At 39.6% G+C, this 25,125-nt stretch overlaps 1 protein-coding gene across 1 annotated transcript; it reads left to right on the top strand.

Moving 5' to 3' along the window:
- Positions 1-5,555: 5,555 nt before the first annotated feature.
- Positions 5,556-24,604, top strand: anapc7 (anaphase promoting complex subunit 7). The gene is made up of 11 exons (NM_001016327.2): positions 5,556-5,710; positions 7,606-7,792; positions 8,076-8,195; positions 9,103-9,214; positions 17,641-17,794; positions 18,228-18,370; positions 18,811-18,928; positions 19,144-19,340; positions 21,940-22,164; positions 23,032-23,182; positions 23,543-24,604. Exons 1-11 carry the CDS (start codon positions 5,610-5,612, stop codon positions 23,730-23,732), a joined length of 1,698 nt encoding a protein of 565 aa, NP_001016327.1. The 5' UTR covers positions 5,556-5,609; the 3' UTR covers positions 23,733-24,604.
- The last annotated feature ends 521 nt before the right edge of the window (positions 24,605-25,125 follow it).

Raw genomic sequence — 25,125 nt, 5'->3', positions numbered from 1 at the left:
TAGAACATAATATTTGTAATTGGATAGAGAACTGGCTGAAGGATAGAGTACAAAGAGTGGTTGTAAATGGAACATTTTCTAATTGGGCCAGTGTGGTTAGTGGAGTACCGCAGGGGTCAGTCCTTGGGCCTTTGCTTTTTAACTTGTTTATTAATGACCTGGAGGTGGGCATAGACAGTACTGTTTCTATTTTTGCTGATGACACTAAATTGTGCAAAACTATAAGTTCCATGCAGGATGCTGCTGCTTTGCAGAGCGATTTGACAAAATTAGATAACTGGGCAGCAAACTGGAAAATGAGGTTCAATGTTGATAAGTGCAAAGTTATGCACTTTGGTAGAAATAATATAAACGCAAACTATCTACTGAATGGTAGTGTGTTGGGGGTTTCCTTAATGGAGAAGGATCTAGGGGTTTTTGTTGATAACAAGTTGTCTAATTCCAGGCAGTGTCATTCTGTGGCTACTAAAGCAAATAAAGTGCTGTCTTGTATAAAAAAGGGCATTGACTCAAGGGATGAGAACATAATTTTGCCCCTTTATAGGTCCCTGGTAAGGCCTCACCTTGAGTATGCAGTGCAGTTTTGGGCTCCAGTCCTTAAGAAGGATATTAATGAGCTGGAGAAAGTGCAAAGACGTGCAACTAAACTGGTTAAGGGGATGGAAGATTTAAACTATGAGGTGAGACTGTCGAGGTTGGGGTTGTTTTCTCTGGAAAAGAGGCGCTTGCGAGGGGACATGATTACTCTGTACAAGTACATTAGAGGGGATTATAGGCAGTTGGGGGATGTTCTTTTTTCCCATAAAAACAATCAACGCACCAGAGGTCACCCCTTTAGATTAGAGGAAAGGAGCTTCCATTTGAAGCAGTGTAGGTGGTTTTTCACGGTGAGGGCAGTGAGGTTATGGAATGCCCTTCCTAGTGATGTGGTAATGGCAGATTCTGTTAATGCCTTTAAGAGGGGCCTGGATGAGTTCTTGATCAATCAGAATATCCAAGGCTATTGTGATACTAATATCTACAGTTACATAGTAACATAGTAACATAGTAGGTTGGGTTGAAAAAAGACATACGTCCATCAAGTTCAACCATAATGCCTATACCTAACCTGCCTAACTACAAGTTGATCCAGAGGAAGGCAAAAAACCCCATCTGAAACCTCTCTAATTTGCCTCAGAGGGGAAAAAATTCCTTCCTGACTCCAAGATGGCAATCGGACCAGTCCCTGGATCAACTTGTACTAAGAGCTATCTCCCATAACCGTGTATTCCCTCACTTGCTAAGAATCCATCCAGCCCCTTCTTAAAGCTATATAATGTATCAGCCAGTACGACTGATTCGGGGAGGGAATTCCACAACTTCACAGCTCTCACTGTAAAAAATCCTTTCCGAATATTTAAATGGAACCTCCCTTCTTCTAAACGGGGTGGGTGCCCTCGTGTCCGTTGGAAGGACCTACTGGTAAATAAAACATTAGAGAGGTTATTATATGATCCCCTTATATATTTATACATAGTTATCATGTCACCTCTTAAGCGCCTCTTCTCCAGTGTAAACAGACCCAACTTGGCCAGTCTTTCTTCATAACTGAGGCTTTCCATACCCTTTACCAGCTTAGTTGCCCTTCTCTGGACCCTCTCTAACTCAATAATGTCCCGTTTGAGCACTGGAGACCAAAACTGAACAGCATATTCTAGATGGGGCCTTACCAGTGCTCTGTAAAGGGGAAGAATAACCCCCTCCTCCCGTGAATCTATACCCCTTTTAATACAGCTCAAAACCTTGTTTGCCCTTGCAGCTGCTGCCTGGCATTGCTTGCTACAGCCAAGTTTATTATCTACAAGGACTCCAAGATCCTTCTCCATTATGGATTTGCCTAGTGCAGTCCCATTAAGGTTATACGGGGCTTGCATATTTTTACATCCCAGGTGCATGACCTTACATTTATCCACATTAAATCTCATCTGCCACTTAGCTGCCCAGATTGCCAGTTGGTCAAGATCCTGCTGCAGGGATGTCACATCCTGGATAGAATTGACTGGTCTGCAGAGTTTTGTGTCATCTGCAAACACTGATACATTACTCATAATACCCTCCCCTAAGTCATTTATGAACAAATTAAACAAAAGTGGACCCAGTACAGAACCCTGAGGGACCCCACTGAGAACCTTATTCCAAGTAGAGAATGTGCCATTAACAACCACCCTCTGTACCCGATCCTGTAGCCAGTTTTCTATCCATGTGCAAACGACTTCACTAAGACCAATAGACCTTAGCTTAGAAAGCAGTCGTTTGTGGGGAACGGTATCAAATGCTTTGGCAAAATCCAAATAGATTATATCTACTGCATCCCCACTGTCCAGCGTCTTACTTACCTCATCATAAAAAGCAATTAAATTGGTCTGACATGACCTGTCCTTCATAAAGCCATGCTGATTACTGCTCATAATGGCATTCTCCACTACATAATTTTGAATGTGATCCCTTAACAAGCCTTCAAATAACTTGCCCACCACGGATGTCAAACTTACAGGCCTATAATTGCCAGGCTGGGATCTTACTCCCTTTTTAAATAAGGGAGTGACATTCGCCTTCTTCCAATCCCTAGGTACCATACCTGATGAGAGCGAGTCTGAGAATATCAGAAACAAGGGCCACTGCAATTCTGCCCCTAGCTCTCTCAGTACCCGAGGGTGTATTCCATCTGGCCCAGGTGCCTTGTTTACATTTATCGTGTGTAACCCTTTAAGCACCATATCCTGTGCCAACCACTGTGTAGTTGGAGCTGAGGCAACAGTGAAGCTATTGGGTGAGACTTGGCCCACTGGCTCCTCTACTGTATACACAGAAGAAAAGAACTGGTTAAGCACATCTGCCTTTTCTGTATCCGCTGTAACCATATTGTTATTATAACTCAATGGGGCCACACCCTCAACCTGCATCTTTTTACTATTAATATACTTAAAAAACTTTTTGGGGTTAGTCTTGGCCTCGGCCGCGATGCGCTCCTCATTTTCTATCTTTGCCTTCCGGATTGCTGTTTTACAACACTTGTTATAGTGTTTATATTCATTAAATGCATCTACTGTCCCCTCTGACTTATATTTCTTAAAAGCTTTCCTTTTTTTCCCTATTAACTTCTTTATGTCAGAGTTAAGCCACATAGGGTGATTCTTAACACTTCTACTTTTTCTTATTAATGGAATGAATTGAGAACAGTAATGATTTAATATCATTTTAAATGACAACCATTTCTGCTCTGTATTTTTATCAGAAAACATAATGCCCCAATCTATGCCCTGAAGCGCTGCCCTTAAGGAGCTAAAATTTGCCTTCCTAAAATTCAGTGTCTTTGTTGCCCCCGTGTAAATTTGTTTCCTGCACCAAACATCAAATGAAATAACATTATGGTCACTATTACCCAGGGGTTCAACCACTTGCACATTTGCTATACGTTCTGGGTCATTAGAGATCACTAGATCTAGTATAGCATTGTTCCTGGTTGGCTCCTCAACAACCTGTGACATAAAGTTGTCGTGCAGCAAGTTTATAAACTTGTTCCCATTTACTGTCCTGGCAGTACTATTGCCCCAGTCAATATCAGGGTAATTAAAATCCCCCATTATTATCACTTGCCCCAAACTAGCAGCCTTTTCTATTTGCAACAGGAGCTGGGCCTCCTCCTCTTCGCTTACATTAGGGGGTCTATAGCATACCCCTACAATTAGCTTGGTAGATTCTTTACTATCTGTGAGAAGCTCAACCCATAAGGATTCAGCTCCCTCTGTTACCCCCATAACTTCCTCCTTAATATTTGCTTTTAAGTCGTGCTTAATGAACAGACACACTCCTCCTCCTTTCCTATTGCCCCTGTCCCTCCGAAACAATGTATACCCCCCAATATTAACAGCCCAGTCATGAGACTCATTCAACCAAGTTTCAGCAACACCAATGACATCATATTTCCGCTCCAACGCCAGCACCTCCAGCTCTCCCATTTTACCAGTCAGGCTCCTTGCATTGGTAAACATACATTTAATACTGGTTCCGGCGTGAGAATGACGTGTAAACAACTTATGGGCCTCCCTGCCATTATCAGTATCCCGAAGCAAGTCTCCTGCCCCAATTTCCCTTACTATGCCCACTACCTCATCTATCCTGTCTACCACAGAATTTCCCGCTGCACCCTCCCCCCCCAAGTACTAGTGGTTGTATTTATAGTTTATGTATGTGAGTGTATAGATTGGTAGGTGTGGGTTGGGTGTGCTGGGTTTACTTGGATGGGTTGAACTTGATGGACACTGGTCTTTTTTCAACCCTATGTAACTATGTAACTACGTCAAAGTCATCCCTTCTGGCCAGTCCTACACTGACCTATGCAATTCACCAAGAATTCTACTGCTTCAATATATGTTTAGCCAAGGGACTAAGTTTTACCTGCAACTTACTTGCTTTCAAGGTTAAAACCCCCATATGGTTGCCCTTTTATTGGCCCATTGGGATCACCTGACTGTAGCTGGGAAGGGTGGGAGCTACAACATAGAGCTGGCCACTGCTCCTGTATAAACTATAGCAAAAAAGGGGAAAGTTGTGCTCAACCACTAAATTTTAAACCATTAGGCAGGGGTGCAATGAGGTTGTGACCACAAAATACATATAGACAACAACAAGAGATCCTCTGCACTCACCCTTTATCAATATATATAGGACATTAAGACATTCTGTGCATTAAGCTAAGAAATGCCCTCCCCTTTAAACAAAACAGGGATTGTTTGTCCATACATTGCAATATACTTCAAGCTGGCCAACTACATCAAAGTCAAGTATGTTTTTTCTGACCCACTGTATCAATCCTGTTCTCATCATTCTTTGCATGCAAGGCATCACATGCACAACCATTCTGAGAAAAGGGCTACAATGTCATAACATATTATTATTTGCAGTTTATCCAGTAATGCTTCCTTGTCTCCTCTCTCTTCTTCAGTAAGATGGTGCGTTACCACGATTCCCTCTAAGGGCGAAGAAACATGGGGAGACTAGTCGCCGCGACTTTTAAAATAAGTGGGTAGTGGCGACTAATCTTAGTGACTATCCCGCCATAGGTTAATGCATAAGTTGCGGCGACGAATCACCCGCGCGGGTTTGTTGCGCAGATCGTCGTGTGTCTTTGCCCTAAGGGTGAAGACACACCGAGCTTAGTAACAGCTACTTGTCAGGGCTACTAAACTCCACAAACCACCTGCCATAGACAATACTGAGAGTTGCCTCTGCTAAAACACATAGAGACAATTATCAGTATATGATCATCATTTTTTTGGCTGTGACAAGTAGCTGCTACTAGTAGCTGTGTGTGTCTTCACTCAAAGCCATTGCCTGTATTCCACAAACTGCACTAATATCTGCTGCTACATTATCTCACAGCACAGAGACCTTGTACTTTCTATCTCAACTACTCCACTGTCAGCTTTCAGCTCCTCCCTCACTTCTACGTCACCACCAACCCGGATGTGATGTCATTGTAGGTCCTGTAGGTCTCAGAGAGGTCCTGGCTGTGGCAGTAGCTTGGGGTGGAGTTGTGTGGGATACTGAGTGTAGCGCTAATTGTGAAAATGAATGTGATAGATCATGTGCGGGACATGGCAGCGGCCGGGCTGCACTCCAATGTGCGCTTACTGAGCAGCCTTCTACTGACTATGAGCAACAACAACCCGTGAGTAGCGGGACCGTACCATCATGCAGGCTGCCAAGGGGCATGCGATTGCATTTGCTGTGTATGGGGGGCACTGGCAGCTGCAGAGGGGTACTAAGAACCGGTGGGGGCAGGGCACCCTATAGCTGCGGTTTAGGGTCGGGTACGGGTTGAGTTTTACCTGAGCTGGACATCACTACCGTTTAAGTATGTTTTTAGACTGAAGCCTTATGTGATATGTTATTACACTGACACTAACCCATTTGTGTCTCAGAGCCAGTGTAGAGAAGTATCAAGATAACCCCTTACCCCCTAAAAAAAAGATAAAATATCATAATTGTATATAAATATATGTACTCCTAAGGAAACCCTTCTATTAGCAGCCTCCCTAAACTCAAAGTTCATTTTCCTTTTCTTGAGGGCAACTGTCATTGAAAGGAAATGTGAACATTTGAATCTACTCTTGTTTGATCCTTTCTCTGTTATCCAAGTACTCCCAAAATTATATTTATATGGGGGGAATATACTTATGTCTATATTACTGTTCTTATTTCTGTAGTACCAGCCGACAGCACAGAGCTTTACCTAGAAAGCAATGGTTTATTTACACTGTGGGCAGCTTTTAGTTGCTGAAACATTGGGTGCCTTTTTCTTTATAAAGTTATTCAGTAAAGTAAGTGCTTAGGTGTTTATTACACAGTTGGGATGAGACCCCTGCCCCAAAGACCTTACAATCTATTAGGAAAAAAGAAACAAACAGAAACCAATGCTGAACTGATGAATACATGAGTTCAGTTCCTGTGCCCCCGGCATTATAAAATATATTGTAATGTTTATCATGCCTGGTATCACTATGTCTGCAATCCATAAAATGGCCAGTGTTATAAGAGTAACCATTACCTGTAGGGTTATTTACTGTCTTGTCAATATTATTGTATCTTTCAAAGCTTACTTTAGTTTTTAAAACTGTGTATATTGTCCATTTTATATTATTTTTGTGGACAAGAAAAGGCTTAATCATTAGGGGCACCAATTTGTTAGGCACCCCTTCAGTGATTATAGAAGTGAACGGCAGACATGGGGCTGGCTCTTCTCCTTAAAAAACTTAACCGTCCTGGATAGTGTTCCAATGAGCTCCATACCACCATCTTGCTGTTTGTCTCAGGGATCTTTTGCAGTGCCTTGGGATATTTATATGTACTGAAATGAGACACTAACAGACTAAATGTTGCCTACTGTACATGTTCACAGTCCATAGTGGGAGCACGAATACGGGGCACAGGAAACAATATGTTTTGCAACAAAGACAAGTACTTCCACAGGTCTGAGGTTAGTGATTATAATCAAATGCTGGGTGCCTAACAATCTGGCTCCCCCAGTGATTAAGCCTTTACTTGTCCTTTAAGGAATCATGGTTATGGTTTTTACAGTACTGTTGCATTTATTGTTAAAAATTTTAGTTGTGGTCCAGTGTTGTCTCATGACTTGTCCCATGAAGCACAGTGGAGGCCTTTATTTAAATCCAGGTGTCAACTCCCCGTGGTCTTGGTCCAGTCACTTAGTGTTCCTGTATCTCATGGTACATCATGGATTTTTTTAGAGTTTTCTTTACTTTAAATAATTTAAGTAGCTTTAAAGCATGGTTTTCCCTCATTATTAAAAAAAAAAAAAACATATCTAAAAATTGCAAGTTCTTTACTGGTATAGGATCTGTTATCCAGAATATTAATTTCTTCTGTATGTTGCCCTTCAAGTAACTTTTGACCTCTGAGCTACACATACAACTTTTTTAGATGACATCCCATTTGAATATATTTTTACACTTACCCGTAGCCCCCATGCTGGGAGACATTGGGCAGCATGGGTCTGTATACTGCTGAATATTCAATATGATTTAATACTGTCTGTTTTTGTAGAGAGATGTTTTCTCCATCACAAAAGTACCAGTTGCTTGTGTACCACGCGGACTCTCTGTTCCATGACAAGGAATACAGAAACGCTGTCAGCAAGTACACAATGGCTCTGCAGCAAAAGAAAGCATTAACCAAGACTTCCAAAGTTAGACCAGCAACTGGAAATGCAGCTTCCACCCCACAAAATCAGGTAGCGATACCAATTTCATTGAAGAATAGCCAACAACATAAGCCTTGGATGTTCCCTTGCATTTTTGTTTTCTGCCAACACCTTTATATTTTATAATTGAACTGTATATATAATGTGATTTCATGTAATATTTTATGTATACATTAACCCTTTATATCAACACATAGTGGCATCTGTTGGCCATACAGAGGCTGTTACCTTCATTGAAAACAGTTTAGATTTACAGATGATACCTTGGCTAAGAGGAATATAGTTAAAGTGCCTATTATTTTACATTTCTTAGTGTCTTCCATCAGAGATTGAGGTGAAATATAAAATGGCTGACTGTTACACCATGCTCAAACAGGACAAGGATGCCATAGCTATTTTAGATGGAATTCCATCTCGCCAGAGAACCCCAAAGGTAAGCAGAAACAATGATCCAGAGTTCATTCAAGTGGTTCAAGCGCCTCTGTAGAAATACAGGATATGGTCAATTTAATGACAAAACCCTCTCTAATTGTACATTTGGTGGTTTGTAACTAGGAATGCACCGAGGTCATGTGACATTAGGGACTCACTGTGTTCAGCTGAACATTTAGCATTAACTAAGTTTAAAACTTGTTGTATTTACCTAAACTGAACCCTGGATTTTGTACATGTTTAGTCCCAAATTTTTGCCCATGTATCCACACTGTGCAGTGGTTAAACGTTTGAATAGTGTAGCAGGATGCAAAAGGGATGCATTTTATGTCTTGCACAGTAGGTATCTCTTCCTTCTACAGTTTAGTGCTGTGCTTTATGTGCTTTGTGAGGAAGGTGAGGTGCCATTTCCCCTACCGTTACATACTGCAGGGGGATTTATGTACTGTAAATTTTGTTAACTCACTAAAAGTTATCGTTTTGGCATAAATGCTAATCGGAGAGAGTACTTTCACACATTAACTTTTTATTCTAAGTGATCTACAAAACGAGAATACACAGCCCCGTTAACAATTAGCTTTCATACATTATTTTGGTGTGCTCTGCTGACTTTCTTCTATTGGTGTGTGCTGCTGGCCACACTTGTCACTTAGAGGAAAGCCCTAGATTTGTTTTACAAAGGTTTTGTATGTGAGGTGCACATGTCAGAAAAGATCTTCATATACATAAGTATCAGAAGTGCTGTTGAGGGGCTAATTGGGGAATGGCCAAATAGACTTTTATGTCCCAATTACTTTTCTGATGAAAATCACTGCTATTATTTCTTGTGTATTAGACATACTGTAATATTTTGGTGTAATACAATATTTATTCACAACCCATTTCTTTCCATCTTCCTTTATATTTAGATTAACATGATGTTAGCTAATTTGTACAAGAAAGCTGGACAGGAACGTTCTGCAGTGACCAGTTACAAGGAGGTTCTAAGGCAGTGCCCACTGGCACTTGATGCCATACTAGGTACACTATTATATACTATGTCTATTGGTTCTGCTGCAACTCTGGACTCCCCCCCCCCCCCTCCCAGTGCCAGGGATGTGGCATTTATATGAACAAGATTTGTTTGCTTTGCAATTAAATTGCACTGGTATAATCTAAATCTGTATTAATCACTAATCAACCTTGTATTGTAAATGTTTTATCATAAATGTACAGTGCTGGATACATAAGTAGTGCTATAAAAAATACATAAATATACAGTATATTGTGAGTCGGTCCCTAAGCTCAGTAACTGACAGCAGCACAGAGCATTTGCAGAGAATCAGCAGAAAAGAAGATGGGGAGCTACTGGGGGCATCCTAATTGGCACAGATCTCCTCTGGTGGCCTTGGGCTGGTACAGAACCCGAAAACACAATGTGCAGCGTAAGCCGAAAACACAATGTGCAGCGTTTTTAGCCAAATTCTTTAACTTGAGTTCTCCTTTAACCTGCACACAGGTGTTTTTTTAATCCATCTACAAATGCATGCTGAGCACCAAAAACTGCATATATTGCATTTATAAGTGAATTTTTTGGAGTTCCAAACACAACCTTTTAATTTTTTGTCTATTAAATGCAAGAAGATGCAGCATGTTACATGTAATAAAATGCAAATAACCTTGAATGCAATACAGTGCAACTCTGGACGCTCATGAGTACTAATAGGCAGAATTTAATGGAAACAGCTGATGCATTTAGGTGCACTCAAACTTCTCCATAGGAGTCAAACACACCAAAAATACCCGCATGTAAGAGCCCTAAAGATCATGAGTTTTCAAGAGCTCTTACAGGTACAGACAAAGGCGATGTGGAAGTTTGGTCATTAAAAGACATGTCAACCCAAAAAATTATTTTTTGTCTAATAAAAGACAACATCGTTCTAAGCAACTTTCCAATATTAAAAGATTCTAGTGCTTTAAAAGTTATTTGTAAATATAATTGCTGGGGATGCACCAAATTCATTATTTTGGGATTCGGCTGAACCTCAAATCTTTCATGAAAGAGTTGGCCGAATACTGAACCGAATCCTAATTTGTGTATGCAAATTAGGACAAGAAAGGGTTAACTGCGTGCGTGTTCATTTTAAGGATTCAGATTTGGTTCGGCCAGGAGCGTGAATTTGGCCTAATCCGAATTCTGCTGAGAGGCAGAATTTTGGGCGAATTCCAAACCAAATCCTGGATTTGGCGCATCCTTAGTAATTGATATAGAAAGCAGCATTAGCCTGACGCCTGGTTATGACTTTTAAAACAATGTTGCAAGACAGTTCTGTCAATTTGCTGCCTTCTTACATTGGTTTAAAAGTCAGAGCTACCAGGGCAGAGAATAGAAAAGGACAAACAAACACTGCTTTTAACCTTTTTACTGCCAACTACATATGGGATACGTCGTGGCAGAAAAAGGGCTTAACTGCCAACGACATGTCCTATATGTCGTCGGCAGATGAAGGATTCTCTCTGCAGCGGCGACATGTGCCGCCGTTGCAGAGAGTTTCTAGCGATGACAGCCCCCTGGGCAACGACTCGATTGTCGCAGGACCATCCTAGAAGCAGCAGACGCGGTCGCATCGCATCTGCTGCTTCCTGCTTTCCCCCAACACCACTGCCCACTGAGATCCTGCAGCCTGGAGGACAGAGCCAAGCAATCGGGTACTTCAGGACAGGCAAGGTGTTTTTTTTTGCACTTACACACTTATACACACACACTTACACACTTACGTACATTTACACACACTTACGTACATTTACACACACACTTACATACATTTACACACACTTACAGCACACAATTTAGCAGTTTTTATTGGGGGTTTTTTTTTTCTTCATTTTTCACACTTATATACACTCATATTCACACACACTGTCGCACAACTTTTACACATGTACACACATGTATACACAAACACTAGTTTCTTTTACCTAAAAACTGTTTATTTTGACAGCGTGACTATTGGATCAAATATTCTGACCACTAATTACACTGTCGTGTGACTTATTTTGTTGTTTCACAATTTTTGTGGTTTTATCGCATTTTTATCCCTGTATAAAGGTTCCTAATCTGTTTTTAGCATAGCTTTGCTGTGTCTAACTTTGGTGTACAAAAATAACTTTTGAATTTTGAATTCATCAGAATGTGTACCTTTCGAAAATATATGGTTTTCTGGGGGTCTCTGTATAGTTAGGGGGTGTTACGGTACATAATATGCTGACAGGGGGCTCTGTGTGCAAAAGTTGGCAGGTGAGAAATCCTTATGCGGTATTTTCATTTTGGGGTCAGTACTTATCGCAGACTTTGGTATATCTATGCATATTGGGCATCAAACTGTTCAGTAGACCTTAGGTGTTCCTATTTGGGGTGATTTGCCTTTATCTGATCTTTATCATGAAATTGTGAGAGATAAATGCGGCAAATTGCAACATTTTTATGCAATTTTCTGAAATGTCACAAAAAACTGCAAACTGAGGAAAGCTTTACAGCTTGGTACTTTGGAGCAAAAAGAAATGTTTACCCATTATAGATTCGGGGGGATGTGTACTTTCCAAAAATATAAGGCTTTCTGGGGTGAGTGCACTTTTTTGTAGCATTATCCCACATAAAGGATGTAAATGTGTTGATTTTGCAGGAGCTGAAATGGGGGTATGTTCCCATTGGGGCCCCTACATGCCACATACTTAGATAAACCTATACATATTGGGCATCAAACTGTTCAGTGGACCCCTGGCGTTCATATTTAGGGTGTTTTATCTTGGTACCTAACACTACGTGGGAGGTAAGATGCTGCAAAGTGGAAGCTTTGAGGGGATTTTTGGAAATGTCATCAAAATTGCTAACTTTAGAAAAGCTGTGCGGCTTGGTACTTTGGAGTAGAAAGACACAGGTACCCATTTGAGATTCGGGGGAATGTGTACTTTCCAAAAATATATGACTTTCTGGGGTGAGCGTACTTTTTACTAGCTTTATCCCACATATAATGATGTAAATGTGTTGATTTTGCTGGAGCTGAAATAACAGAAATGATTGATCATATGGGGGTATGTTCCCATTGGGGCCCCTACATGCCACGTACTTAGATAAACCTATACATATTGGGCATCAAACTGTTCAGTGGACCCCTGGAGTTTATATTTAGGGTGTTTTATTTGGTTACTTTATGACCTGTAGGAGATAAGATATTATAGACTGAAAGCTTTGAAGCGATTTTTTAAAAATTTCCCAAATTTTGATAAAAACCAATAACTTTAGGAAAGCATTGCTACTTGATAGTTTGGAGTAGACAGACAGTTGTGCCTATTTTGGATTCCCCAGAATCTGTTCTTTCCAAAAATGTACAATTTTCTGGGATAAACCTTCTGTTAGTGGAATTTTTGTCCTTAAAATCTAAAGTATGCCGCTTTCTGGAGCAGTGCTTTGGAAATTTGGTAGTGTACTGCTGGGAGTTTTTGACCTATACAAGTGAGAAATCTCCATTAAACTATATATATTTGGAATTGGCACGTTTAGGAGACATGGGACTTTTCAAATCAGTTGTATATTCGTGCATAAAATAATTTTTGTTTCTAGTATGTGTGTTTATATTATGGAAAATTTGATTATTTTTTTTTTCATTTTTAGACATTTAGAAGCCTATATCTTGTTACAGAATTGGAATTACACAAAAATTCTACCATATTTTGAAAGCTTAGGTTGTTCTGAAAAAAACGATATATTGTTTTCCTGGGTAAACTAAAAGTCCCCCCGAGGAAAGGCCCCTAAAGTGAAACAGTGCAAAATGTTCAAAAACTGTCTGGCAATACAAGTTCCGCTTTGACCAAAACGGCTGGCAGTAAAAGGGTTAATATCAATTGTATATACAAATAACTTGAAATAAACATTACAAATTTGTAATGAATGTATATTGCAAAGTTGCTTAGAATTATGTTTTCTTTTATTAGGCAAAAACATTTTTTTAGGGTTGACGTTCTATAACAGCTAGGGTTAATTCTGAACAGAGAACTAAATAATTGTCACACAAGGCAGTTACATGATAAAATTAGTTAGCCTGGCCTGGTGGTCAGAAAATGAAAGGAAAGTTGGCAGTAACCCAGTAGGCAAATCAGCTGCTTAGTAAAATGTATAGCATGTATACAGATTTCCCAAAGATAAGAGTGTACAATAGGCAAAGAGTGGTATCTGGCAACTGGTTGGTATCCCTTCAAAGGTATGCATAGCAGCATTCAGTTCTAATCATTGACCTGGGTGATAGGATATGCTGTTCACTATGTATTGTTTCTGTACAGCGTTTGTGGATATGCACCAATATTCATACCTGACATGTTCCTGTAGCAGGGTCTGGGCATTTACTGTATTCATATAATATCTGTATTTAATGCTCTGTGCATTTTCCAATTCTAATTCCTTTGCCATCTTGGGATGCTTACGGTGTAATAAATGGATGTAGCCACAGTAGCTGTTAGGTGGTTGGATTTAGCCAAGTGCCATAAATCATCTGTAGTACATGAGTTTTAACTGGAAATGAGAACTAGGTGAGCAGCTGGAAATGGCCACATTTTTTTAATCTTTCAAAAACATTATTTACTGAATGACATGTTTATAAATTGCTCGCTATTTTGTTGGGAATTGATAGTCCAAATCGTAATAGCACAAACCTATGCTTTAACCTTTATCAGTGCAATAAATGGCTTTTTATACCTTTCACTGGTGATCAGAAATTGCCAGCACTAATAAGTTTATTCATTCTATACTATAGAATGTCGCAACCCCTTTGGTTTACAAACGACCCTTTCACAGGGGTCACCTAAGACCATCAGAAAAAACATATTTCCAATGGTCTTAGGAATAATTTTATGGTTGGGGGTCACCACGACATGAGGATCTGTATTAAAGGGTTGCGGCATTAGGAAGGTTAAGAACTACTGTTCTATAGTAACAACTGAGCAGGCAAAACAGATGTGTCAGTACCTGTGTTGGTCAGCAGGTGGCGCCATATGCCTGTGTAACCGTTTCAACCATTTGCTGTAACTTCATAAAAGTTTGTTTATTGTAAAAACACTGAGGTCTTGCTTAAAAGCCATCCTTAGGGGTAGCTCCTGTTTTTTTAACAACAAGAATGTCAAAAAATTGTGCTATTATAGTATGAATGTAGAGACTGTGGTATCCTCTATGTAGTGCAAAAGAATTTAATACTATAAGGCATTTAAGCTTATATGAGTTGATTAATTGGAGAAGTGCCCACATACTTACCTTCCTGGGGATTCAGGTAGGCATGTTTTGTGCAATGTTGTAGGTTTAAGGCAGGTTAAGGAGGACAGGCAAGGAAGCAGATAGGGGGGCCAGCAATGAGTGTACAGTTAAAAGGCCCAGACACATGGTATCCACGTGTTTGTTTTGTTACAGCTGTGTCAAAGCAGTGCCCTGCCCTGCACTGCTATTTTAACTTTTATTCCTAGGTACCCTTCACTAGACATTTTCCTAATTTTGGGATACTGTGCATGTGCAAGTCTAAGTCTACACAAGCGACTCCTGGGAAGAATAAGTAATAAGTCTGTGTGTTCTAGAAATTTTCCAGGACCGAGCTTAAGGTACTGGCATGCCCGGTAGATTCACATTTCCTTGCAAGAGCAATCTTTCCCCCAGTATGCCCACCCTGGGTGGGCAATATCGTGCTAATGTGATTGTTTGGTCCTAGGGTCAAAGGATTGCATTACAGTGAAGAGGATATGAAGAGCAGTTGTGATTTTTCTGTCAGATCGAGGACCAAGCCAGCTCATAGATTCGATCCCTGATCCGACAGAGAGATAGAGCCTGCCCGATCGACATCTGCTCAGTTTTTGTTCAGATATCGGTAGGGAGTCCTGTTGGAGGGCCCCATACATAGGCAGATAAGCTGCCCAATAGGACTGAAGGACCCGAATTAGCATCTTCTTGTGTATGGCCACCTTAAGACTGTCAAAGACTTTAGGAACTACAAGTGTTTCTCATGGGATATCAAACTGTGTGTGTATATTGGGTTAAAGGGTACAAGCAGGCAAATTTGTGGATGGGAGTCAGACTTGTGATATCTGTAAAGTAAACCATACTGAAACGTTACTCTGCACAAGGTGCATTATGTATAAGCACATGGTTCTGTAATGTGATTCTCATCCATAGAATCTAATGAAACAATTTCTTCAGTGGCCAAATTGTTAAAATAATGGAAAATTATTCCAAGCAACTTTGCAATATACATTCATTACTAATTTATAATATTTTAAATAATGTTTAATTAACCAGGAGTTAAGGGGAAAATATTTTTTGGGTTGATATGTCCTTTATCAATTTGTATAAAGCTTATCTCAGACTTCAATATACTTTATTATCAGCAAGAAAAGCCATAGAAAAGATTGTGTTCAAAAGCCACAAAAGGTCCATTAAATTATAGAGAAAAGAATTGTAAAAATATTAGAAATCTTTTTTGTATATGAGCTGCAGATCAATTTATCTTAATCCAATCGACAGAAAATGAAACAGTGCAACTTGTTCAGTGCCCCACTAATGACTCTTCTCAGCATGACCCCTTCTGCATCCAGCACTGAATACTAGCGCCAGGTATTTATTTATTAGAATTGCTGTTCAGTGTTCACCCACACATATTGATCTCTGGCCTAAATACACCAAAATGTTCTAAATCAAGCTGAGTTATTGAGTGAGAACAAAACTACGATGCTTATAAAAGCTTTGTTTGCAATGCATTGTGGGCAGGAAAGCAATATTGATTTTTAGACTGCAAAATACTGAAAGTTAATGGTGAAATAGTTCCTGGTGGGAATGTGGGTAGAAAAAAGACTTTATTGTTTTTAGACATTATTAACTCTCCGTTCCCAAAGTCCAGTGCTGTTTTTACTGGTAAACCGGTCCAGATTAAAACCACTTACATTAACCAGCTTCTGGCCCTTTAAGTGGTTTTGGGCTGCAACTTCCAAAACCTTGTAATGACCTTTTATTGTAGTAGTGTGCTGGAAGATGCATTTTAACAGCTTAAGGACTACAGGCTGGCAACACTGATATAAAGTAGCGCTGTCAACATCCTAACTTGAAAATGAAAGTTCTTTTTTGTTAGGGCTCTTGCCCGCGACAAATCTCCCTTGTCACGGGCGACTAATCTCCCTGAACTAACGGCGATTTGCCGAAATCACCTGCGCAGCGTGTGCCATCCCACCGACGACTTACATTTTCGCCGGTGGGATTGCAATCCGGGGAGATTAGTCGCCCGCGAACAGGGAGATTTGTCACGGGCGACTAATCTCCCCGTGTGCCAGAGCCCTTAAAGTGTGAAAAAAAAAAATGTGCCGGTGCATTATACTCCTCTTAATATAGACGCAATATACATTTCAAGGCATGTTTTTATTACAATATTCTCCAAAAACCCAATTAGTCCCACCCACCATTTCAACTTCCTGCTACCTCCTTTCCCAGGCTGTGCAGGGGAGCCAGCATACTGCACTGAGGAATGGGAACCAATCAGCAGCTAGGCTGACCTAATAGGGAACTGAAGCCTGGCATTTTTTGTGTGACTGCAAGGCTGTGATTGGCTGTCCCCCTCCTGTGCTTCTTGCAGGGACTGTTAGGACACACCCACACCTCATTTGAAACACAGACAGGAACTATAGCAGATCTATGGGGAACTCTTAAAAAAGGGTCCATTTATAAAGCCCAGAGTGAAACCAGCACCACATATTATTCATTATTGCCTACAAAATTAGGGTTTTTTTTTCCATTTATCCTATATGTCTCCTTGCCATTTACTGTCACAGGCACATGCTGGAATGCTTCTAGTACCACATGCTCATGCCCTCTACTGACATCACAGATGTCGTTGTTGGTGACCTTATTTGTTTTTGGCAAAAGTCACAACAAACAACTGCCATTTATCTTAGATTTTAAATAAAGTTTTTTAAAAAATGGTGTACAGTCAAGTCTAGTCACAGCTTCTGCCCAGACACTGAATAGATAAGGTGTAAGTGTAAGTTCTATGCATTGTAGTGGATTATACCATGCAAACTTTGTGATGCACAGACACAAAAATTTATATTCATACATATAATATCTGCTGTCACACAGCCGAAGACCATTACCAGAGGCTGTTATCATATCTTACTGCATTACCCACCATCCCTTCCAAAAGAATATTGCCCAGGCTGCTACAAATATTATTGCATCATAGGTATAGTAAGGCAAGAGCTTAGCATTGGGCTGATTTCCTACAGACAATTTCTAATTAGCCCCACTGATACAGGCATCTTGTCTCCTTTTTCTATACCTGCTATTTCATAGTTATTAAACTCACTATCAATGCAGGCTCTGCTACACTGCACTGTGTAGCAGCCAGTGTTTATTGATGTTCATTAAGGGCCCTTTATTTTCATTTCAGGTTTGCTGTCCCTTTCTGTAAAAGGAGCAGAAGTTGCATCTATGACTCTCAATGTCATCCAGAGTATTCCCAACCTAGACTGGCTTTCTGCCTGGATCAAAGCCTATGCATTTGTGCACACTGGAGACAACACCAGAGCTATCAATACTATCTGGTAATTGTTTAACTTGAAAAAAGCAGAATACAGAGTACAGACACAACTAGCAATATCCAAAATGGAGTGAAGAGGGGTGTAGTAACAGGAGAACCAAATAAAAAGTACTGTGTTTTGGGAGTTAGGCACCCTTCATCTGCCTGTCTGTCATCTATCTATCTATTTATCATTAGCTATCTTATTTTTTTTTTTTTAACAATGAGTTTTTCTTGAGAATATTTGAACAGTACATAACTATGTTTCTTTAATAGCAAAGTTGTACGATTTGACATTTGATTACCAATGCAATGCAAATATCTATCATCTATCTATCTATCTATCTATCTATCATCACTAACCTAATATATCTTATAAATATATATATATCTTTGCTTATAATCAATATTTTTCATTCATATGATAAATTAGGTTTCTGATATGTTTGTTGTTTTAGTTCTCTAGAAAAGAAATCTTTGCTAAGGGACAATGTAGATCTTCTGGGGACCTTGGCAGATTTGTATTTCCGTGTTGGTGACAATAAAAATGCCATTCTTAAGTTTGAGCAAGCCCAGATGCTGGATCCTTATCTCATAAAAGGTTTGTTTTTACAATGTGTGTGTGTGTTATCCTGACATAAAATTGACATTTATTATACATACTTAATTCTGGTAAATTTGGGATAAAATTAGGAATACTAGCAAACAGGAAGCTGATTGGCAACACTCAGTGACAGCTAACAACTGCACTGAAGATCCATTCTACAAGTGGGTAGAGGACATCTTTATTAATTAAGACAATGGACAAGGTGACTAATAAAGAAGGTTTAGGGTAATGCTGCATGGGAATATCTTTGTTGCCTGCAATGATGCATAGCAATGCAGTTATTAAGGGAACAAAACCATTCCAGTCCTTCCCCAAGCAACAACTTCCTGACAAGTAGTTACGGGCGATGTAATTGTTGACTGCCAGGTAGTAGCTCCAGAGGGACAAATCAGAGGCACAAACCTTTGCATCTAATATCATTTTACCCCTCCAAGGAATGGATATATATGGGTACTTGCTGGCCCGTGAAGGTCGACTGGAAGATGTGGAAAATCTTGGCTGCCGCTTGTTCAATATATCTGATCAGCATGCTGAGCCATGGGTGGTTTCTGGGTAAGTGTTATTTGTACACTGCTGCCAAAAAGTGGCTTGCGTGACTGATGTAGCTGACTCTCTGTAAAAAATTCTTTAGTATATTGTCACTATTTAGTATCTAGTAGCATGTAGTAGTGGTAAGCCTTAAACATCATGACTTTCTAAGTAATCTCTCTAAGTTGCTTTGGATTTACCACTACTACTAAGATATAAATCTGATTTATTCCTTCTAGGTGCCACAGCTTTTATACTAAGAGACACTCCAGAGCCCTGTATTTAGGTGCCAAGGCTATCCAGCTGAACAGCAATAGTGTTCAAGCCTTACTATTAAAGGGGGCAGCATTAAGAAACATGGGAAGGGTGCAGGAAGCAATAATTCATTTCCGAGAAGCAATTCGATTAGCACCTTGTCGGCTTGACTGCTGTGAAGGTGAGTAAGAAAATGGGTGGATCTCAGTTATTTGTTATTTATTAAAATAAATGCTTGTATTTGGTTGCTGGCAGGTGAGTTGGGATGTTAAATATACAGATCTATTAAACAATATAGAAGTGTTGCAGAAATGATATACAGTGGATATAAAAAGTCTACACACCCCTGGTAAAATGTCAGGTTCCTGTGCTGTACAAAAATGAGACAAAGATAAATAATTTCAGAACTTTTTCCACCTTTAATGTGACCTATAAACTGTACCACTCGATTGAAAAACAAACTGAAATCTTTTAGGTGGAGGGAAGAAAACCAAAAAAACTAAAATAATGTGGTTGCATAAGTGTGCACACCCTTAAACCAATACTTTGTTGAAGCCCCTTTTGATTTTATTACAGCACTCAGTCTTTTTGGGTATGAGTCTATCAGCATGGCACATTTTGACTTTGCAAGATTTGCCCACTCTTCTTTGCAGAAACGCTCCAAATCTGTCAGATTGCAAGGGCATCTCCTGTGCACAGCCCTCTTCAGATCAACCCACAGATTTTCAATCGGATTCAGGTCTGGGCTCTGGCTGGCCATTCCAAAACTTTAACCTTCTTCCGGTGAAGCCATTCCTTTGTTGATTTGGATGTATGCTTTGGGTCGTTGTCATGCTGAAAGATGTAGTTCCTTCTCATGTTCAGCTTTCTAGCAGAAGCCTGAAGGTTTTGTGCCAATATTGACTGGTATTTGGAACTGTTCATAATTCCCTCTATCTTAACTAAGGCCCCAGTTCCAGCTGAAGAAAAACAGCCCCAAAGCATTATGCTGCCACCACCATGCTTCACTGTGGGTATGGTGTTCTTTTGGTGATGTGCAGTATTGTTTTTGCGCCAAACATATTTTTTGGAATTATGGCCAAAAAGTTCAACCTTGGTTTCATCAGACCATAACACCTTTTCCCACATGCTTTTGGGAGACTTCAGATGTGTTTTTGCAAAATGTAGCCTGGCTTGGATGTTTTTCTTCGTAAGAAAAGGCTTTTGTCTTGCCACTCTACCCTATAGCCCAGACATATGAAGAATACGGGAGATTGTTGTCACATGTACCACACAGCCAGTACTTGCCAGATATTCCTGCAGCTCCTTTAATGTTGCTGTAGGCCTCTTGGTAGTCTCCCTGACCAGTTTTCTTCTCGTCTTTTCATCAATTTTGGAGGGACGTCCAGTTCTTGGGTAATGTCACTGTTGTGCCATATTTTCTCCACTTGATGAACACAGTCTTCACTGTGTTCCATGGTATATCTAATGCCTTGGAACAAATGTTTGTACCCTTCTCCTGACTGATATATTTTAACATTGAGATCCCTCTGATGATTTGGAAGCTGTGGGATGTGACCAAAAAAATGCCAGGAAAGACCAACTAGAGCAGCTGAACTTTATTTGTGGTTAATCAGAGGCACTTTAAATGATGGCAGGTGTATGCTGAATCCTATTTAACATGATTTTGAATGTGATTGCTTAATTCTGAAGACAGCTACATCCCCAGTTAGAAGAGGGTGTGCACACTTATGCAACCACATTATTTTAGTTTTTTTGTTTTTCTTCCCTCCATCTAAAAGATTTCAGTTTGTTTTTGAATTGAGTGGTAAAAGTTCTGAAATGATTTATCTTTGTCTCATTTTTGTACAGCACAGGAACCTGACATTTTACCAGGGGTGTGTAGACTTTTTATATCCACTGTATGCATATATACTAATCTCTGTTAAAGGTAAAAGGGCGTACAGAGCAAAAAGATGACTTAGCTTAATCACTCTTATCTCTACCCTGCAGTTTTAGCAGCTAACAGCTCATGATATAAATGCTGTCCGCAAGGAAATCTTTGGGTGTGCTAGTTTTGACCAATGGCATTCTTTGGGTGGGTTACTTTAAACGTATAGGCTTCGTATTAGTATTTTTGTGCATCTCATGTCATTTGCAAACATGTAAAAAAGTAGCCTATAAAAGCAGTGAGTTGCAAAGCCACATTTGAAGCCTTCTGTGATACATGTCATTCTGTGTGGTTGCATGCTTTCCAAGACTCTGTATTTTTGACTTATAATAAAGCAGCCATTTCTGCACAATACCTTATTATTTAAAGTTTCGATAAGTAAAATTACCAAAATGGCTTTACCATTTTGAAAGCGTAATATTTTTTTATTTGGATTTTTAAAATCAAGAAATTGCATATTACTGATGTAATATTTGTTGGGGAAGCTTAGGTTTGCTGAAAACAATACATCTGAGCAAGACTTATAATTATGATTTTATTGCAAAATGAGGAAGTATTACCAAAAAACCCTTTTAATATATGCATTCAATGTGCATTGGTGGATTTCTTGCATTTGTATAGTTCTCTTATTGCAATCCAGGCTAGTAAATCCTCTGCTTAGGTAAAAATCAAGTAACATTAATTGACTGTAATAAAAAATACCCAGATGACAAATGTTATGTTAAATAAAACCAAACTTGATTTCATCATTCAGGTTTTGCATTTCTCTTTTATATACAAATTTTGTATTTTGTTAGTATAATGTCCCTTTAAATGTTCTATTTCTGAGCAGCTGATCTTATCTTCCCAGGTCTCATTGAATGCTATTTGGCATCCAGCAGTGTGCGGGAAGCCATGGTGATGGCCAACAATGTCTACAAAACCCTTGGAGCCAACGCACAAACTCTAACTCTGCTGGCAACTGTGTGCCTGGAAGATCCTGTTACCCAAGAGAAAGCAAAAACATTGTTAGACAAAGCGCTCATTCAGAGACCGGATTATATAAAGGCTGTTGTGAAGAAAGCGGAGTTACTAAGTAAGTTCTTTAATGATGTAGTTAGGTGATATTTAGAATATCTTAATATGTGTGCTACTGGCCACAAAAAGACTCATTTACCTATGATGCAGCATTTTCCCCCAGAATTCTGTTGTCAAACCAGACATTGTGCCACAAATTGTGCATGATTTACTAGTGTAGATGCAAATTAATGGCATTAGGGCATGATTTACTAAACACAAGTTATTTGCATGTTTAGCTGAACTCCGGAAACCCTGGAAATAGCATCTTTAATGCAGGTGCTAATTTCAGGGCTCATGTGCAAGTGTAAGGCAAGTGTAAGGGATAGCTTTTAAGTGCTTTTTAAAGGAGAACTAAAGCATAACTAATGAAGTAGGCTAGAAACGTTGTGCATTAGGTTTTGGGCTTCTGTACCAGCCGAAGGCCCTTTAGCAGGGAAGATCTGAGCCTCCAAAGATGCCACAGTAGCCCCCCATCTTCTTTTCTGCTGATTCACTGCACATGCTCTGTGCTGCTGTCACTTACTGAGCTTAGGGACCGACGCACAATATACTGTCTATATAGAATATAAATGTCACAATACAGGCTGATTAGTAATTTATTCAGTTTCACATTACATGGCAGCTTAGTAACCAGTGCAATTTGCATCAGAATTTAATAATCAGCCCTTTAGCATCATCTTGTATGACAGGCCAGCCTCATTTTCTGCAGTAAGTTCAGTATATAAATTATGGCATTTCTAGCCAAATTAATTTTTAGGGTATGGTTGTTTAAGTGCAGTGTGTATGTAGCATGTTAAATGTGCTTAGTGTGAATGTATGGAGCATGTTAAATGTGCTGAAATGGTGATATTAAATCATGCATTAAATGTTGATTACTTCTCAGGTCGAGAGCAGAAGTATGAAGAGGGAATTGCCCTGCTGCGTAATACCCTTGCAAACCAGAGTGACTGCGTACTACATCGGATGCTAGGAGATTTTCTGGTGGCAGTTAATGAGTTTCAGGAAGCTATGGATCAGTACAGCATCGCCCTCAGGTAAATCTTTACAACCAAGCCCCCTCTTAATAAAATATTGTTATCAGATGCAGTATATATTGTGAAAGTACATTCTTGAAAAAGTGTTCAGACAGTCAGCAGTTAGCTTTGGCCCCTCTCGTGCATTTAGAATAATGAATGCACAAATTGGATTGGTTGCTACAGGTTTTTCTGATGTGAAGCCCATTGTTACATATGGTCAAGGATGCAAGTGTCTTCTTGCTTCTCCTATTTAGTGTTTCATTATTGTAACAACAAATTGCTCAGGTACGTGTTGCAATGAAATACTAAACAAGGGGGCAACCTATGTTCATCATCTAAAACAAGGTAAAACCATACAATTTGTTTTTTGGTCCTTAGTTTGGATCCAAATGACCAAAAATCCTTGGAGGGAATGCAGAAAATGGAGAAGGAAGAGAGCCCTACTGACGCCACTCAAGAAGAAGATGTTGATGACATGGAGGGGAGTGGAGAAGAGGGAGATCTAGAGGGCAGTGACAGTGAAGCTGCTCAGTGGGCAGATCAGGAGCCGTGGTTTGCAATGCAGTGAAGTTGGACTTAACCTTTTAAGTTGTTTCATGAATTCCTGTGCAGATTGGAAGATGCTAAATCTCTAGCAAAGCTTGGAGAGTTGCTGAAGGATTGATGAAATTGAGTTGAAACACAGTAACCTTTATGTGACTGCTGCTTGTTGTCCTTCATTGCACAGAACATTATAACCCTAGGCTTTTGCATAGTCTTTTAGGAGGAAGCAGTACTTCTTTCTGCACGTGCTCCTACCTCATATTCCATTGCAAAACCTTCTGTAGGGATCTGAAAGTCAGCCTGTTATTTATATCTTCCTTGCATTCATACCAGATGAAACTTCAGGTTTTCTCAGATAGTGCCATCGGTTTCAAAGGACTATATAAACAAGAAATTCTGTTTTTGTGGGGAAAGGCTTAAACCAGTCAAGGCTGTCAGAAGAATCATGTCTTTATGTGGCTAGTAATCCTTGTGAATTTGTAATCACGTATATTAGAATTTACATTCTATTGGATTTGCTTTTTTCTTAAGTTGTAAACCTTTTTTCTACGTCCAGACTTGATTGACATGTCCTTTTTCTCTGTTAGCAACTCCCTGGGGTTTTGTAATAAAAGGGGCAATGATAGATACAGGTCTAGTGTAGTCACCTAGAACAGCCAACCACCAAGTAGCATTTAATGGTCACATGTTTAAAAACAAATATCTAATTGGTTGCTCTGAGTTACTGCACTTGGGCAAACTTTGTGCCTTGTATTACATAAAGGGGATTGTTTCTCAATATGTATGTACTTTGGCATTGGATTTATGACCTTGTAAAATGTATACTATGTACATATATTTTCAGCTGTGAAATTGTATATAGGCACTTGCTTTTCTATTAAAGGGATAGTTACACTTCTCAAGTCTTACCAGAATCGTATTCTTCATAAAAATGTGCCTATATATCCTATGACCATTTTACTCAAGTTGACCTCTCTATATAAATTGGACATATGTTGCTTCTTTTTTGAAGAAGAAGGCAAGTCATTTTGGCATTTTACTGCCAATAGATTTGCCACATTAGTGCCACCTAGAACAATATATTTATTCTGCAGAAACCATACCTGAGTAAACAGCTTTTGAAGCTTTCTCCCTTTGCTTACGATAGCAGCTGCCATTTTAGGTAGCTTCCTGCCTGCAGCTCTAGCCATTATAGCTGACCTCAGAGGGAGAGAATTCTTAGCATTCTAGTAGGAGAGGAAGCAGGAGAGGGGAGAGAGTAGAGAAACGTGCATACTCTGGCCACGGGAATTAAGGATATTTCTGACAGACACTGGAACATTATGTTCACAAAAAAAGAGACAAGAAATCCTGTGTTTCTTTTGATAGAGGACTCAGTGCAGCATTTCTGTGAGTGCTTATGGCTGTATTTACATAGA

The sequence above is a fragment of the Xenopus tropicalis genome, chromosome 1, assembly GCF_000004195.4.
Source record: "Xenopus tropicalis strain Nigerian chromosome 1, UCB_Xtro_10.0, whole genome shotgun sequence".
Lineage (NCBI taxonomy): Eukaryota > Metazoa > Chordata > Amphibia > Anura > Pipidae > Xenopus > Xenopus tropicalis.
Note: the sequence above shows the minus strand (reverse complement) of the source record. Positions and strands in the feature narration are given on the sequence as shown.